The following is a 17,923-nucleotide window of genomic DNA, read 5'->3' on the forward strand; positions in this document are numbered from 1 at the left end:
CATCAGCTCGGGCAGCATCATGAGTCCATGCCATAGCACCCGCATGAAATACGATCCTGGCCAGCTTCAGATAACATGGGCCAAGCTGATCATAGTCCTTAGACAGATGATGTATGGTCTTTACAGTAACATTAACTCCTCTAGATGTAAGAAATAATGTAAGAATGTGATCGAAAGGCATATATAACTTGCCATAAGCTGGACTAGAGAAGTAAATGATGGATGTGAAGATATAAAGGGTAATGCCAATATCAAGACGTTGCTCCAAAGCATACATCATGATAAGATGAGGAAGGCGTATCATGGCCTGACCTCTGGTGACTATCAGAAGAATGCAGTCTAAAATGATCCTATACCAGACTTAATGATTTGCAGACATACGGGTGGCATGAAAGATTTTTTGAAGTGGATCTCGAGGAGTGCCAAAGTAGTGGTGATGAATTTGATCAATCGTAATGTGGGAGAATGAGCCAGTGATGGGTCCAATCAAATCAGGAAAGCAGACAAACGGATTCTCCAAAGCCCAACACCGTAGAAAAGATCTAAGAATAGTAAGATTGAATTCCATGGGAATTCCTTCCACTGTGGACATACACCTACTCTCATCTCCATCGATGGGACGGAGATTAATATAGAACTCCTTCCATAAGTCTATGTTAACGTCATTTGTGCAACTGATCAAGGAGTCAAGCTGGTAATGCGTGATGATTTCTAACAAGTGAGGGGTTTTGGTTTGAAAGTATGCTCGATTGATATACCGACAATCCATTAGTTAAAATTTGGTGGTCTCAAATCGATGCTGAGCAGCTGGTGTACAAAATCGTGGCTCTCGCAAGCCTCGATAGGATAAAACACGAGGCTGTCGCGAAGGTCCCTCTCCCGAACCATGAGAGGTAGAATATTTTTACCTAACTCTATATGTAATGAAAAACATGTATGAATAATGCGATGCAAGACTTGCAACAAAAACATAAAATTAGTTAAAAATAACACAATAATTATAATAAGTGAAAGAACTAAGTGGAAAGAAAAGAGAAAAATTACCTTCTTTCCATGGATGTGAAGGATGATGAACTAGCCCAAAAACACTACCTAAAAACCCTAGATTTGGAAGAGAAGAGTGAAGGAAGGGTAGGAAAGTGTGAAAAAGAGCTCTGGGATGCAAGGGATGGCCGGAGGACACGAAAATAAGGAGAGGGCGACGAGATCGGTGGTAACCCTAGGGTTACTAGTCGACCCACAAGCGATTTTCTTATATACCAACACCGCCATTAATCGACTGATGGGTGGACCAGTCGACTGATGTCAGTCGAGGACCTCAGTCGACTGTCTTGTTTAACCAAAACTCACAGAATTATTGGTCGAGTTAAATCAGATCGCAGTCGACTCGGATCAGTCGACTGATATCTGCACCAGTCGACTGGTGCCATGTATCAGCTCTGTGCAGTTTTCTAATACAAATTTTAGGAATGCTCTAAAAATTCCAGGTATCGAGCCTCTGGTCGACGTTGCTTATATAGAACCCTCAGGTCGATTGGAGCATATCTCAGGTCGACCCCAACTAGGCCGCGATCGTCTTCCTCCGCGGCTGACTTCGCCTTTTGGTTGACTGGAGTCCCTACTGTTGATGCTCCGGTTGGTTTTGATGTGATCAACCGAGTTAAGTTAGGTCCTGTGTTATTCTAATCCCTTTGCTAAGTGTGCAGGAACTTAGGTACGGAGGAAGTCGAGCGTAAGACGTAGCGGACGAGAAGGGATGCATGGGGAAGTGAGCCGACGGGCTCGGTGCAATCCGAGGGACGCGGAAGCTACGGAAGAGTACGCCGGTGAAGCGAGAAGGACATGCGCGATGTCCGAGGGACGAGAAGCCGGGAGGAAGCACGCTCGAGGGGCGAAAGGCCGGAGTCGGGTTCGGGTGAACCTAACTCTGGTTGGCCAGAAATCACCCAACCGATCTACCGACAAAAAGTCAATAGAGTTGACTTTGACCAAGTCAACCTTTCACTTGACTAGACCAAGACTTTGATTGGTCGCCAACTTCAAGCGCAACCATTAAATTCCAGCATGTGAAGAAAATCAAGGAATTGACCGGTCAAAACTTTTATTAATTGATAATGCTTTGCTAAGGCTTATTAATTGATAAAGCTTTTATTAAAGCCACGTGAACTTCAAGATAAAGCTTCTATTAAGGCCACGTGAACTTCAAGATAAAGCTTCAAGATAAAGCTTCTATTAAGGCCACGTGAACTTCAAGATAAAGCTTCTATTAAGGCCACGTGAACTTCAAGATAAAGCTTGGATAATGCTTTGACAAAGCTCGGTCAAGGATAAAGCCTTGACCAAGCCATACACGATCAAAGCTTTAGCTTTGATTCAAAAAGCCTTGAATTGCTGCCAACGATCAAGTTCATCCAACGATCAAGATCGCATCTGAAGATCAATAGCTAAAAGAAAACTTATCAACGATCTACGGTCATGATTTATTTTCTTAACCTATAAATAGACTTAGAGTTTTAGAGTAAGAGCATCAATTGCTTTTATCATTCTCTCTAAGTTTTTGAGTTCTCAGTTGTAAGGCTTCTCCGCCATAAGGAGTATTCATTGTTTGAGCATCATTGTCTTGGAAGCAACAATCTGTTGCAACCAAGTTTTTTTTTAGAGACGAGTGCATTCCGCTTCAATTTTCTAACCGTCTATTCAACCCCCCCTTCTAGCCGGTCAACTCGATCCTACACCTACTTAGGTCGACTCGAAGCTGACATGGAGGATGTCGATAACCTTCAACTTCGGTTGCGCCTATCCAAGCTTAAGTCGACTGGAGTCAAGGTTTCGGTCGACTCCAATCTGACGTGGAGGAGTTTTAATATACTTCGACTTCCGCTACGTTTATCCAAGTTTAGGTCAACTTGAATGTCCATTCCGGTCGACTCAAACATCCGAACTTTGGATAACTTCACATGGAGTCAAGTACTTCACCTCTCCAACTTGCATTACAAGTTAGCTCCAAAAACAGATAAATAACAGGTCGAGAGTCAGTTCTCAGAACTATCTCTTAGTCTTAACTTTAGGTTTCTGGTGAGACCTTGGGTTAGACCGACGCCTAATATTCCTCTTCGAAAACGCATCCTGACCCACTCCTCTCGGGAGAATTTACCTGATTGCCAACCAAGTCCTTCAGACTTGTTGGACTTTCTTGCTCGGCTTTATCCTTGGCCCCTAGGGTTTTCTGCTGCGATTCGGTCCTCCAGACCGCCTAAACTTCACCAATCCTCTGGTCTCTTGATCGTACTTGACTGGATTTGGCCATGCTTCCCAGTCCTCCAACACTGCATGGGCTTGCACTTGGTGCTCTTGAATTGCCAAGACTTCTGCCTGATCCTCCAGATCAGGACTTTCTCCTTGCCTAGCCTCCAACTAGGACTTTGTCCTTTGCCTAGCCTCAACTAGGATTTTACTTGTGCTCCCTGCATACTAGATCAATAATAGTCCAACACACACTTAACTTGAACCTAGTGCCATTATCAAAACTAAGGTTCGATCATCTGGTGCTTCCCGCACCAACAATCTCCCCCTTTTTGATTATGACAATTCAAGTTTCAAGTTAAGTAAAACAATACTAACTCATAACAATAACTTAACAAGAACAGAGTTAAAATATGTTATGCATAAAGTGCAATAAGTGTAACTCAAACTCCCCCTGCTTCAGGGCTCCCCTGAATTTGTACTTAGTTAAAAACAAGCAATTTTTGAAAAATAATTTTTTTCAGTTCTCTCCTCCTGAACTTGATATTGCTTAGTTTAACCAAACTTAAGCAAAATTATCCAAGTCCTTAAAGTAAAATATTAAATTTTTGAGAACTTTTAAAAATTTTAAACTTTTTCAAAAAATTTAGAATTTGAGCTTAAGTTTAAAATAATTTAATTTTCAAAAACATGTTATACAAGTTTTTTGAAAAAATATCTAAGTCAAAATTTGAACTTGAAAACATTTTTGAAATCTTAGGCTTTTTAAACTTTTCAAAAACTTTTTCATTAAGCCTTAAAAAATATTTGAATTGAAATTTGAAATAAATTTGAGAAAAATTTTGAATACTTAAACTTTGAAAAACTTGAAACTCATAACTTCTCCCCCTTTGACATAATCAAAATAAAACCTAAAGGGTTTTGAGTCCAAGCATAATAAGTAAAATAGATAGACAAAAAAAAATATTATCCATGGGGCAAGTGTCCAACTTGGGTTTTAGCTAACTACTAGAAAGTAGCAGCTTGACCCAGTTAGCCAAGTTTAAGTGTATCATTCCATTAAACTTTAGGCTTAGGAACACTTAACTTGATCACTGTATTTTAAAGCCCAAGTAAGGTTTGATGCACTGATTTAAGCATCTTGTACTTAAGCTAGAATCCTATGCATCTCACACCAGTCTATGTTTCACAATCACAAACAAGATATCTAGTGTGCTTTGTGAGATGCTCTACCTAAATCTATAAGTACATGCTTTCTAGGGGATTGATTCTAGTCTAAGGCTAAAACATTCATTCTTACTTTTGAAATCAAAATAAAAGTTTGAAAATAGCTTTTTCAAAAAAATAAACTTTTTGAAAACTTTTTTAAAAAACTATTTATAATAGAAAAAACTAAAAAGGTGTGAATTTTAAAAATTTTCATTTTCACTAGTCTACCAAGCAGAGTCAAAATGAGATTGCATAAAGGTAAACAAAACTGAACTATGCATAAGTAGAATAAAAACTATACAATCTGATCCAGTATCAATGTGTCCAAATAAGTCCAAGTCAAGTCTAAGTCCATAAGTCGAAAAAAAACATCTACTGTGGTGGTGGTGGTGGTGGATGTCCCCATGCTCTAACAGCCCCACTATCTCTGCTATGCTCGCATCCTGACTGTCCAACCGACCTGATCATCGTCTGCTGGAAGCTTTGTAAGGACTCCTCTAGTCGGGTCAGCCTCTGGTCAGTCGTAAGTGGAGGTGGAGGTGCCGGTAGTCCAAGCAGCTCCTCTAACTCGACCTCAATATCTATGTCCTTGGCTGCTGGCTGAAGCTGGGGCTGGGGCTGAGGCTGAGGCTGAGGCTAAGGCTGAGGCTGTCGCCTCCAGGCTAGTACCCCATCATCATCTATATGGACACCACCTAAAGAAAGGTTCCTAGACCCTATCATGTCAAAGTCACTAGGAGGCAAGATATCACCATTAGTGATATCAACTCCTAGTGAGTCTAATAAGCCAGTCAAAATGTGGCAGTAGGGCATATGGACCCTTCTGCTAGTAACAATAGAAGATGCAAAAATGATGGTATGAAATATAAGTAAACCTATATCTATATCTAGTCTATGTATGAATGCATAAAGTAGAAATGAGTGAAAGGGTCTCATTGCACTGAGATCCCTCGTAGTCAGTGGCAGAATACAGTTCACTATGACTCTATACAAGGACATACTCCTATATCCTAAGTCTGCCAGATGGAAATAAAACTGTACTAGGATCTTAGTCCTCCTGATAGAAGTATGTATGCATGGTATCTAAAGTAATGTGGGAGTAGGGGTCTCCAAAGGGTAGATCCCTAGGTGGGTAGCACAGAAAAGTGCACAGGGAGGGACGAAGTCCTATAAACACACTAATCATGGAGGGGGTAATGGTAATGTCCCTCTATCCAACTCGGGTAGAGAAGGTCAAGTCGTCGACCTGGACTAAGTTATTGTACAGCTCGGCACACAAGGTCGTGTTGATTGAAGTCATATAATAAACCAGTTTATGCAAGTGATAATGCTCAATAACCTCAGTGGATGGTATGCAAGATCTCATGAAAAATGCTCTATCTAAATGTCTGGAATGCAGTGGGACATAAGATAACTCCTCAAATCTGAGTCTGAGCTCATCAGTGGGGAATCTAGGGTCTAAACTAGGGGTCCTAAAGGATTCAGCCTCACACCCTCTCTTTACATGTCTAATACATAAAAAAATTAAATTTTAATAATAGAAAAGGCTAGAAATTAAATAACTAGGAAGTTTAGAGGGTTACCTAGGCATATTAGCAGTATTAGAAAGATTCTGGCATCCTAAAAGGCTTCACGCGCTGCGAAAATATAGGAAAACGTGGTAAAAAGGTAAAGATTTGGATTTACCTTGTGGGCCACGCGATTACTTTTATAAAGGTACTCAGGTCGACTGGAATGGGTATTCCGGTAGACTTGAGTGGCGATTCGAGTCGACTGACGCTTGGGTTTGGTCGATTTGAGTCAGATTTTCGTGCACTTTTGCGGCTGGTTAGGATTTGTTCAGGTCGATTGGAATAGAGATTCTAGTCGACTTGAGTCGTTTGAATTGCCTTTTAAAAGTGATTTTGTATGTAATTTGGATTAAAACTTAGGTTTTAATAGCTTTAGACTTAGGGTTGATTAAGATTATTGAATTAAATTGATTAAGATTGAAAATTGAGTTAGTTAAAAATTATTTTAAAAAATTTATTTAAGTTTAAAATTTTATTTTGAAAAAATTTATTTAAGTTAAAAAATTTATTATTAAAGTTAAAAAATTATTTATGAAGTTAAAAAAATTATTTTAAAAAATTGTTTAAGTTAAAAATTTTATTTAAGTTAAAAAAATTATTTTAAAAAATTTTTATTTAAGTTTAAAAATTATTTAAAAATTTTATTTAAGTTTAAAAATTATTTAAAAATTATGAAATTTTATTAAAGTAAAAAAATTAAGTAAAATTTATTAAAGTTAAAAATTAATTAAATAAAATTTATTAAAGTTAAAAAAATATTTTGAAAAATTAGATCCCTACACCTTCCATGACAAAAAGAGTTCGCCACATACGGGGAAGTCGACTGACCTCCAAATGGTTCTTCATGGCTCGATCAAGAACCTGAAACCATCCAAACAAGGAATTCGGATCGTTAATCCCAAAGTTGGAGGGATGGAGTTGTGGTGTAGGAACTTGGAGGTGAATTGCAACGTTAAAGTTATAGGGCTGGACAAGAAGGTGCATGCTTCCTCACAAGACTCTAACAGCAAGCTGTTTAATTTTACATTAAAAATATATTAAATTTTTTTTTTAATTGTAAGATAGAAAATATTTCATTGGTACAAGATTTCTTGAATAAAATCTAAAAATAAAATTGAATGTAAATCCAAAGTGAATAATATCATATCATTTTAAAAATATATATAAATTCTATTTGATCTAATACAAAAAAAAATGATAAATTGACGAGGAAAGGAAGATCCAATAGACGAAGAATTGCTCGGTTTCTCTGCATGTTTTAACATGTTTTAAGGATTTGAGACGTGGTCATAGAAGCGATCTGTATGAATACAAAATTTTCCTAATTATGGATTCTAATGATTGCTTTTCCTAATTATGTCCTCCTCCTATATCCTCTGGATTTAATCTTTATCTCATCTAAATTAAAAAATTTTAAATTTATCAGCAAGTTTTCATATTTTCAATCAAAAAAGATGACACCAACTTCTCACAATAAAGAAAATATTAATTATTATATAAAAACAGCATATCAAACAAAAAAATATAATAATCAAATCCTATCCATTTGGATATCTTTTTCCAATATTTCATCTTATTGCTTTCTTTTTCCTTATCTTATTCAGTTCTAGAATATTCCCTGCATGACATGCCTTCGGGAACCTTCTATTTGTCCTACTCCAGTAAAAGTATAAATCTAAATAAAAAATAAATAAATAAAAAAATTCTGTGGTTAGGCAAAGCCCACTGATAGCCTCGGAGCCGAAACAAAAAGGAGCCGTTCCAAGGTCAACTGTAGTTGGCCAGTCACAGAGCAACAGGTGCCCCTCAACTGGCACCTGGGCGTAGTGGCACAGCCAGGTGGCAGTAGAACAAGCTATTGGCTGATGAGGGAAGGCTATTGCCTATATAAACTCCCTGGCTTACTCCCAACTTGGTGAGCTAGAGAAATAAAAAAGCGATCTTGATTTCTTCTTCCACTCCTAGTTCTCGATTCTGAGCTCTAGAAATCCTATTTCGGGGGGTCTATTTTTCTCCGCCCCTCTCTTTGGATTCGAGCTCTTTGTTCCTGAAATCTTTGCTTAATCTAGGAAAAGCTTGGTTTGGAGCTTCTGTAGTTTCTTCCCCTCTTCATAAACTCTGTTTTGGATAAAGATTTGGTGTTGCTTCATCCAGAAGCCATGGCTACGGATATAGATGTGTATAATGGCGTGCAGCTTTCGTCATCAGATCCTTTAAATGGAGCACTTGAAGCTTTGATTCATGGTGCTTCAATTCCATCTTTCTCCGGCTCTGCTTCCCCTCAACCCTCTTCTTCTTCCTCCTCCTCTTGTCTGTATCAAAATCCCGTCTTGGATTGCTTGAACTCTTCATCTGTGAGAGCTGACATGGTGCAAGTTAGCTTCTCGAGCCAAAATGATATTGCCCCGGTCACCTTCCTCCGGCCCAGTGGCAGCAGCAACTCTCGTCGGCCGCTGCGGGGCACTTCCTTGGCCTCCGGCCGCAACCCATGAAGCGAGCAGCTGCTTTTCCTTCGAAGCCCGCCGCCAAACTCTACCGCGGCATCCGTCAGCGCCACTGGGGAAAGTGGGTGGCGGAGATCCGCCTTCCCCGGAGCCGCACCCGCCTCTGGCTCGGCACCTTCGACACCGCCGAGGGGGCGGCCATGGCCTACGACCGGGCCGCCTTCAAGCTCAGGGGGGAAGCCGCGAGGCTCAACTTCCCAGAACTCCGGAGCAACGGAGCTCACTTCGGCCCCCCGCTCCACCACGTGGTCGAAGCCAAGCTCCAAGAACTTTGTGAAAATCTAGCCGGTTCACAGAAACAGGGGAAGGCCACACCGAACTCTGACGCCATTGGCGAACTCGGATTAAGCTCGGAGGACGATACCTCCTCTGAAGGTGGGTATGTCGGCGGTGCCAGAGATCCAACACTTGGACTTCACGGATGCGCCATGGGATGAATCTGAGAGCTTTAAGCTGCGCAAGGATCCATCCTGGGAGTTTGACTGGGACTCCATTCTTTCTTTCAATTAGTGCATCTGGATCTGCAATGTTCTCTTGTCATGCCATTCGATGCTTCTTGGTCAGCTACTCGTTGCTGTGGCTGCTGCAAATGGAATTTTAGACATTTGCACTGCTTTATCGAGGCTTCAATCTCTTCGGCTGAGGGATAAGCCTGTGGATCTACGTCAAGAGGATGAGTCTGAATATCGTGTTCCTGAGTTGAATGATAAACTTACAGATTTAGATAAAATATTTCGATCGATTCCTTCTGTTATTTGGTGTCGTATGATAGAGTACAATGTTCTAAGAAAAAAAGAAAGAAAGAACGACCAATTTGCTTAGTCCAATCACGCACAAGCATGATCGCCTGAGTTAATCAAACTAAATGCAGGGATCTTCCTTACAGATCCTTCCTTCATCTCCCTCCTCACTCTAATTGCTTCATTCCACATTCCTTTTCCAGCGTAAATGTTGGACAGAAGTACATAATCTCCACAGTGCTCCGACCGCAACTTCCTCAAGCCTTCCACTGCAATCTCAGCCACTTCCACGTCTAATTCCACCCTGCAAGCACTCAGAAGACTCCTCCAAACAATCTCATTCGCTCTGCCCTCCATCGACCTCACCAACTCCAAAGCTTCCCTCACCTTCCCCGCCCTGCTCAAAAGGTCGATCAAGCAGCCATAATGCTCCACTCTGGGCGCAATGCCGAACTCTCTCTGCATGGATCCGAAGTAGCTCAATCCGTCTTCCACCAACCCGGCGTGGCTACAGGCATGCAGAACCGCCACAAATGTAACAGCGTCAGGCCGCACACCAGAGTGCTGCATGAGGTGGAACAACTCAAGGGTCTCTCTGCTGTGCCCGTGAACTGCAACAGACCTGATCATGGCGCTCCAGGCCATGACATCTCTTTTCGGCATTTTTTCGAACACTTGGCGTGCCCCCTCGATGCAGCCGCATCTGGAGTACATTTCGATCAATGCTGTGCCCAGTACCGCATCGAAATAGGGAAATCGTTCATCCACGTAAACGTGGATGCTTTTCCCAGCGTCGAGCATGCCGGCGTGACCGCAGGCAGTCAAGGTAGTGACCAGCGTCGGCCCGTCGGGGGTGAGCCCGGCTCTCTGCAATTCATCGAACACCTGCAAGCCCTGCGTGAAGAAGCCGTTGTGGACGTACGCGCCTAAAAGAGCATTCCACACGCCGACGTCTTTTGCTCGCATTTCGTCGAACACCTGCTTCGCTTGTGGCAGGCAACCACATTTCGCATACATGTCGATAAGGGCTGTACCCAAATTGACAAGTTTTTCAAATTGCAACGTTCTTTTGCAAACGCGGCCATGAATCTGCCTTCCCAAACCCACTTCCTTGACTTGAGAACAGGCGGAGAGGACGCTGATCATAGTGACGTCGGTCGGCGCAACGCAGGCCGACCACATCTCCCGGGACAGCTGCATGGCTTCAACCGGGAGACCGTTTTGAACGAAGCAACTCAGCATAACATTCCATGCAACGACCTCCTTCACAGGAACCGCGTCAAACAGCTTCCCGGCGCATCCCACGTCTCCGCACGAAGCGTAGGTGTGCATCAACGAGTTGGTGGCGTGGCCGCCGGACAGACCTGATCCGGCGACCACCATGAGCCCGTGGACGGCTCTCGCGGCCTCGCGCGCCCGCAAGCGACCGCACGCCTTAAGCGCATAAGCGTAGCTGTAGCCGTCCGGGCGCAACGGCGGTGTTCGGAGCATCTGGACGAACAGGTGGAGGGCATGCAGAGGCTGGGGGCCGAGCGAGAGGGCCCTGACGAGGGTGTTCCAGGTGAAGAGGTTGGGCGTCTGGTGGGAGTGGGAGAAGAGGAGCAAGGCATGGGGAAGGCAGTGTGGAAGGTGGAGCTGGAGTGGGAGTTTAATGGCGAGGATCTCGACGAGCTTACCCAACAGGAAGGGGTTGGTGTGCAGGCCTGAAGTGACGAGGGGAGCTTGGATTTGTTTCACTTGGCTTAGCGCCGCGCATCGATCCAGGAGGAAAATGTAATAACTGGGGACGAAGGGAGAGCGGTGTGGGAAGTGCGGCATGCTAATTTGGGTAGCGCACTGCGCAGCACTCCCACTCCGTATCTAGTCCTACTCATCCAAATCAGGAAGCATAGAAAAATTACTTGTGTTCATGGTAGTTTCAAGACACATTTATGGATGGATCGAGTTCAACACAAACAAAAGGAAGAAAAAAAGAAGTCAAAATGTTAGCCGGCTCGTTCCCTCAATGGTTTCCGCAAAGGTAATTCGAGAAGCTCCTGCATAGTGTGAGTGATGATGACTTTGTTGCTGGCGATGAAGATGGAGATGAAGATGTTGGCGCCGTCGATGGAGCTGCCGGAGACGACGGCAGCGGAGATGCTGCTTTCATTCAACCAATCAGCCAACTACAATATTATTTCAAAAAATGCGCCAAGGAAGGAAATGGAGAGGTTATCAATGGTGAAGGCCGTGAAGCCACCGGCGTCTTCGTTAATGGTGCTGTTCAAGAAGGCGACGCGGGAGTAGCTGCTTCAATTTAATCGAGGAAAACGATCGAGGACTAAGTAAACTGCAGTGAAATCATAATTAACTACTTCAAAGAAATGAATTAGTTATAGTCGATATGGTCTTACAAGATAACTGCGGCAAGAAAAATGGTGGCGTCTGGAGGCGCAAGCGGCGGCCTCGACGAGGGAGCCAGAGACGACGACGGCGGTGGAGATGCTGCGGCAGCAAATTAAGGTGATTAATCGACGCCTTCATTTAATTAGAGGAAATTAAATTTTAAATAAATTAGATCCCATTAGTTCTAAGCAATAGGAGTTCACGTGAAGGAGGAGAGAAATGATCGACTTACAAGAATGTGCTGCCGCCGGAGGAGTCGCCGGCGATGCAACTGAGACTGAGCAAACAAATCGCAGTGATCAGCTCATGCATCGATCGAGGGAACTTTAAAAAAATAACAAAAAAGAACGCATTAGTTTCGACTGGAACAAGAACTTACGATGGCAGTGGATTTGGGGCGCGTCGAGCGAGCAAGCGGCGGGGAGGCCGAGGGCTCTCTTGATGCTCACGGCCAAATTACCCAAGCGGAGCGCCTCCTCCACCGCTTCGCAGATGGCCTCAGGGCTACGAGCGACTGCGACGCAGCACGCCGAGGTGGGCCACGGCACCGGGCTGCTGTCGACGACGAACGCCAAGCAGTCATCGAGGCCGGTGGCGGTATCCGGCGAGGAGGAGGTCGGCGGAGCGACGGCGGAGAAGATGGCGGAGAGGAAAGCCGCCAAGACCAGGTATGTCGCCATGGAATGCCGCGCGCAGAACCAAATGATCGGGGAGGAACAGGTGAGTGACTCGATTGAATTTATAGACAGCGTGAGAGATCAAGAATCCGTTGGGAAATTCTTGGAGAATTCTGTTACATCTTTAATCTGTATACTAAAATTAAAATAATGAAATAAAAAACAAGAAATGCTTTGTCCTAATTAAGATAATTATTAATTCGGTTGTCTGATACTTTTTTTCCTCTTCGAAAGGATTACCACTTTAGGTAATTCATTTTGGTTTTTCTTATTTAGTTTATAGTTGAAAGTAATATATAAAGAATGATTTTTAAACACCTAGATAACTATAGCTTTTTTTTCACAGAAAAAGAATATAAGAAAATGTCATTAGTGCCGCCGCCCGCCAATTCAATCGCGCCGTAACCCGGCACTCCGTCCGACGGTGGATTCCGAACGGATATTATTATATTTAATCATTTGACATAAATACGCGGTAAATATCGGAATCAGATTTGGCTATTTTTATTACGCGCCATAATAAAATATAATACAAAAATCCTTAATAAGTAAATCACATAATTGCCTTTGAACTACTATTAATATCTAATGAAGCATTGATCGTGCCCAAGGCGGTGGATGACGATGACCGGAATAATCAGCCCTTTCAATCATTCGCTGTAATTGCATGGATAAATGGCACAGGATATCAAATTTATATAATACACACTTCTCAATATATTCTACACGCCAATGAACACAAATCGAACACCTTAAGCAAAAGAGTATTTAAATATCATATTGTTTTAATCATTCTTAATAATCTTGAGAATAGAATTCTATAATCTCCTTTAGATTGAGCTGCAAAAAGGCGGCAGAGGAGGAGGAGGATTCATGGTAGACCAACCACAGCAAGTGCTCGAAGAGGATAGCGTCGAGGTCCACGAAGACGGCACCTTTCCACTTCCGGATACGATCTCCGGCAGCCTCCATCAAGATCCTGAAGTGGTCCCGCTCGAGGACGAGGCGGTCGACGAAGAACACGCGCCGCTCCTTCCCCACCACCACGCGCACGGGCGGCTCCGCGGGGACGGCGTCGTCGACGGAAGGGAGGGGCTGGTATCCGAGGCGAGAGAGGGAGTTAGGACGGCGGAGAAAGGCGCAGCATCCGCCGGCGGCGGCGTGGATAGGCGACTGCATCGGATCGGAGCGCGGTGGCGGAGAAAGCACGAAGAAAAGGACGATCTTTTATACGCGGCCTGAGGCAACGGTCGAGTTTTATTTTAAGAGCCGGGTTGCTCTTAAAAAAATGGATTAAAGTTTTTTTTTTTTTATCACAAAAGAGAGAGAGACGTTGGAGATTGGCAAGACGTGGCGGTGGGGTCCCCATTAATTTGGTCAGACCATCAAACTGTGAAATTTTTTAAAACAAGATATTATATGCTCCCGACGTGGTGCAAGATATCTAATAGATTAATTAAATATTTATAATTTAAATTTTAATTATTATAAAATATTTTTCTCTAATAAAATAGAAAATATAAGATATTAATTCAAGTTGATCATACTTTCAAATAAATAAATCGGAGGATGAAGTGGAACATTTTTCTCAAATGGAATAAAAAATTTGAGAAGTGGGCTCCTGAAAGTCATTTGTATTTTCAAATTATTCGATATATAAAATTAAAAAAAAAAGAAGACCGTCCATTTCTATAATTACTCCAACCCAAAGCACCTATACCTGATTATAAAAAAATTAAAAAAATATATAAAAAGATATTATATGAGATGTAATAAATCTATCTCAAAATATATCTTTATTTCATGATTTCGTTATTTTTTTCCTCATTGATGTTAAATACCATTGTGGAAGGGTATTATAACAGTTGAATACATTCAATTAAAAGTGAGGTGGGCCCACCCCAAGTGTATTTTTTTATTTTTAATTATATTTATTAAAACAGTTTATTTTAACGGTTAAAATTGAATATAATTTTTAATATTATTTTTTTAAAATAGTAAAATTATTATTTTAAAAGTAAGATTATTATTTAAAAAATAATAATAATTTTAATATTTTAAAATATTTTTAAAATGTATTTATTTAATCAGATATAATTTTAAGATGATTGAGTAGACATTGGGACCCATAAATAATGATTGTTAATGTTAAAAGGAATATAGGTAAAAGAGATACGTTGTTATAATGAGTTTGTGGTAGTGAATACCTTCCTGCATCGTGACTTACTGCAGTTTTTCAATTTACCTTCTCACATATGGTCGTGGGGCCGCTAAGGTGACGGATTCTATCTTTTTTTGCAGAAGAGTTTGTGGTAGTGGATCCATGCTTTTTATTGAGGTGAAGGATGTTATAATAGGAGTAGGTTGTAGATGCTCTAAAAGCATTTTATAAATAAAGATTTATTTGCAAGATTATAGGAGTTGTTTCAAGTATAGGACTCAACATGAACTGATTAACGTGCCTTCATGAACTGATTAATTTACAGTACAGGATTTGTTTTAAGTAATGAAGAAACATTTTTTAATCCAAAAAAAGAGAGAATAAACTAAGGCAGGAGTTGGCAACACCTGGCTCATGAATCCATAAATTTCTAAGTTTACGACTGTTTTTAACTTTAAAGACATCTCAAATTATGTAAATCTTAAAGAAAAATATTCTTTTTTGATTAAAAAAAAAGTCAAATAGAGATTTCATCTGATTTTGTATATCTAAAATACTTTATTTCAATAGTGGCATTCTAGCTAATCGGTATCTACAATATAAAAGATTGATTATTTTATTTTAATTAAAATTATAACTAAAACCTATATTTAAACTGGAAACTCTAAATTTTCAAAACCGTGAACCATAAATCCTAAATCTTGAATCATAAATCTACATCAATTTTTTTTATCAACTTCGTTAATATTATTTAAACTTCATTTGAATCATTTTAAATGGATAAAAATCACTTAAAGTAATTGTATCAACTACCTAAGTAGTTACTATATAGTTGTCATCCTAGAAACTATTTAATAACTACTATAATACTATGATAGTATTGTATGAACTATTATATAGGTGAGTTGGTTACGACGCAGCAAACTTGCAGAAGAAAAGGGACGGATCTAGAAATTGGAGGTGGACTGTGCTGGCTTTAGGTATAGAAGGGGTGAGTTAAACATCAAAATACAATGAACAAAGAAAGAAATAACCCATCAATTTTTCCTTGATACCAAGTTGTAGACTACAAATATCTATGTAATTTTTTAAAAGTTAGATTAGAGTCCAAAATAGCCCAACCTTAGATTCATCTCTGCATGAAGTTATATTATGTTAAACTCATTTTGTCCGATCTTACGAGTTATGTTTGTGTTCAATACTTTTAGACTCTTTTTTATTACTTCCATAAGACAACTAAAGTATATTGTGTATATTAATGTGTACTCGAGATTTGACTAGTTACAATTGCACCTTTTAACTTGAATAACTTTAATATTTTAATTTTTTAAATGAATGAATCCTATTACAATTTTAGAGTTGATTGATCGAACAACAGTCATGCAATTTATTTTATCTTTATTTGTTTCGGTATAATAAATAAATCCTAAAAAAAGGCACAAAAATGCATTATAGTTTGCCAAAAAAAAAAGTAAATAATGCATGATCAAACAACATTATTTTTTAATAAAAAATTATGATGCGACAAGATAAGATCTAATGGTAATGCAAGCGCCTACCAAATCATTTAAATTATAAATTGAATTAGCAAAAAAAATATGAAAAAAATTTACGTAAGTGGAAGTAAAGGCCACAAGTGGACCCCCTGAATGTACTATCCAATCACAACCATGACTCATGTTTCAGGTTCTTTCTCTTGTTCCTCGAAAGTATTAAATCGAAAGTAGTGGAAGTTCATTGGAACTTACTCATTAATTATTGTCCCCAAAAATATTTTTTTAAATAGTTATTCTCATTCATTAGAACAAAAGAAATATTGAAAACACTTTTTTTACGCCAACAAAAGCAAAGGGACCACGAACGAGAGACTGCGACGCTTGCCACAATACAAATGGAGAAATCGAAAATGAGTAAAAGAGTAAAACCTGCACGATTACTGAATGGAAGCTCTTCCTTCGAACCACACAATCTCCAGATCAACTCATTGAAAACGGAAAATTTCAAAGATGCGAATGGATCTCACCTTTATCGGCTCAGGCGGTGGACAACAGAACTAGTAGAAAGAGAAGAAGGCACAACTCCACGCGGAAATGGATCCTAATCGGCATCCACGATCAAGCAAACCTACTTCCAAAGCCCCCTTGGCCACCTCCACTCAATCTTTCCTCTCCATCGATTCCGCTATTGGCGAGCCACTCTTCGTCTCACAAGGTTGGGCTAGAGCCCAGGATAGCCCCTATTTAAATCCGTCTGTAAAGAAAAGAAATATTTTTTACTTCATATAACTTAATTTAAAGCTACATATTGTTTGCAAACTAACGAATATTATTTAAACAGTGGCACAATGGATCCTTAAATAGAGAGAACCTAATTAAAATGACTGATTTGTATATGTCAATTAAAAATTAGAAAAAAAATCTTGGCTCAGAAGCACTTTAACAGTCTCATCTGGCAAAATAATCAGATGGTTGTGATGAACCCTAACATCACTAATAATCAGATGGTTGTGATGAAGTGCATTAATCTTCATCACCAAGAGAACAAATGGGGTGAGAGAGGCTCGAACTCTCGACCTCAAGATAACTCATCAAGCTATGAGACCTACGCGCTAGCCAACTGCGCCACCACCCCATTCAAAAATTTTTAAAATAAATTAATAATAAATTGTTATAAGACTCACAGGGCTGGGCTAGAGCCCAAGGTAGCCCCTATTTAAATCCGTCTCTATATGTTATAACAATTAGTCATAACTACTATACATTATAGTAGTTAGTCATAATGGTTATACATTATAGTAATTAATATTAGAAGTAAGGAATAATATTGTATTAATTAGATATTATTCGTTGCTTGACTAAGTACTACAATAGTATTAAAAGTAAAAATATTTTTGAAATAAAAAATCTAACATTTTCTACTACTCAAGGTATAATAGGATTTAAAATTCTTATGTATATATACGATATTTGAATAACTAGTAACGTTGAAATGTTATATTAAGAATCATATTATTTTTTGAATTTATTTAGTTGACGGAATACCAGATCAGGATCATCCATTTTAAGGGTAAATTGGATACATGATTAAAAAAAAGGCATATTTCCTCCATTAAAGTTATCACAAAAAGCCATGATTGAGCGCTGAAGCCGCTACCCAGAGCAGGGATGCTACAGGACACCAGAATGTGTGTTCTTGGACGATTTGACCCACCAGCTCTGACACCGAGCAACAGAGTGATGCTCTGTGTCTAGTGAGCTGTAAGCACAAGCTAGCTCTGGGTTCCACTTGTCGCTGACTTTCCTTGCTTCCCCAAAACATTTAAATTGTTTGTCTTGTGAACTGTTTTTTTCTCCCTCGACACAGTAAAAATTAGCTGCAAGTTTCATGGGTGGCGTCGGCAGTGAGTCACATGCCTTCTCTTGTATCAATAGGA

General features: G+C 40.2%; 2 protein-coding genes, 1 non-coding gene and 1 pseudogene across 3 annotated transcripts; 1 reads left to right on the forward strand and 3 right to left on the reverse strand.

The window, feature by feature from the left end:
• The first annotated feature begins 7,959 nt into the window (after positions 1–7,959).
• LOC141826919 (ethylene-responsive transcription factor RAP2-13-like) lies at positions 7,960–9,238 on the forward strand (annotated as a pseudogene).
• Positions 9,239–9,243: 5 nt separating this feature from the next.
• On the reverse strand, positions 9,244–11,085 carry LOC141827108 (pentatricopeptide repeat-containing protein At1g08070, chloroplastic-like). Its single transcript, XM_074714377.1, has one exon. It carries the CDS (start codon positions 11,083–11,085, stop codon positions 9,355–9,357), a length of 1,731 nt encoding a protein of 576 aa, XP_074570478.1. The 3' UTR covers positions 9,244–9,354.
• A 2,039-nt stretch (positions 11,086–13,124) lies between these two features.
• On the reverse strand, positions 13,125–13,508 carry LOC141826000 (auxin-responsive protein SAUR76-like). Its single transcript, XM_074713259.1, has one exon. It carries the CDS (start codon positions 13,506–13,508, stop codon positions 13,125–13,127), a length of 384 nt encoding a protein of 127 aa, XP_074569360.1.
• Positions 13,509–17,035: 3,527 nt separating this feature from the next.
• Positions 17,036–17,121, reverse strand: TRNAM-CAU (transfer RNA methionine (anticodon CAU)). The gene is given in 2 exon segments: positions 17,036–17,071; positions 17,084–17,121. It is a non-coding gene; the product is annotated as a tRNA-Met (tRNA).
• Positions 17,122–17,923: the final 802 nt, after the last annotated feature.

This window comes from Curcuma longa, chromosome 4, assembly GCF_044706935.1.
Source record: "Curcuma longa cultivar G26 ecotype Majalengka, Jawa Barat chromosome 4, ITB_CL_G26_1.1, whole genome shotgun sequence".
Taxonomy (NCBI): Eukaryota; Viridiplantae; Streptophyta; class Magnoliopsida; order Zingiberales; family Zingiberaceae; genus Curcuma; species Curcuma longa.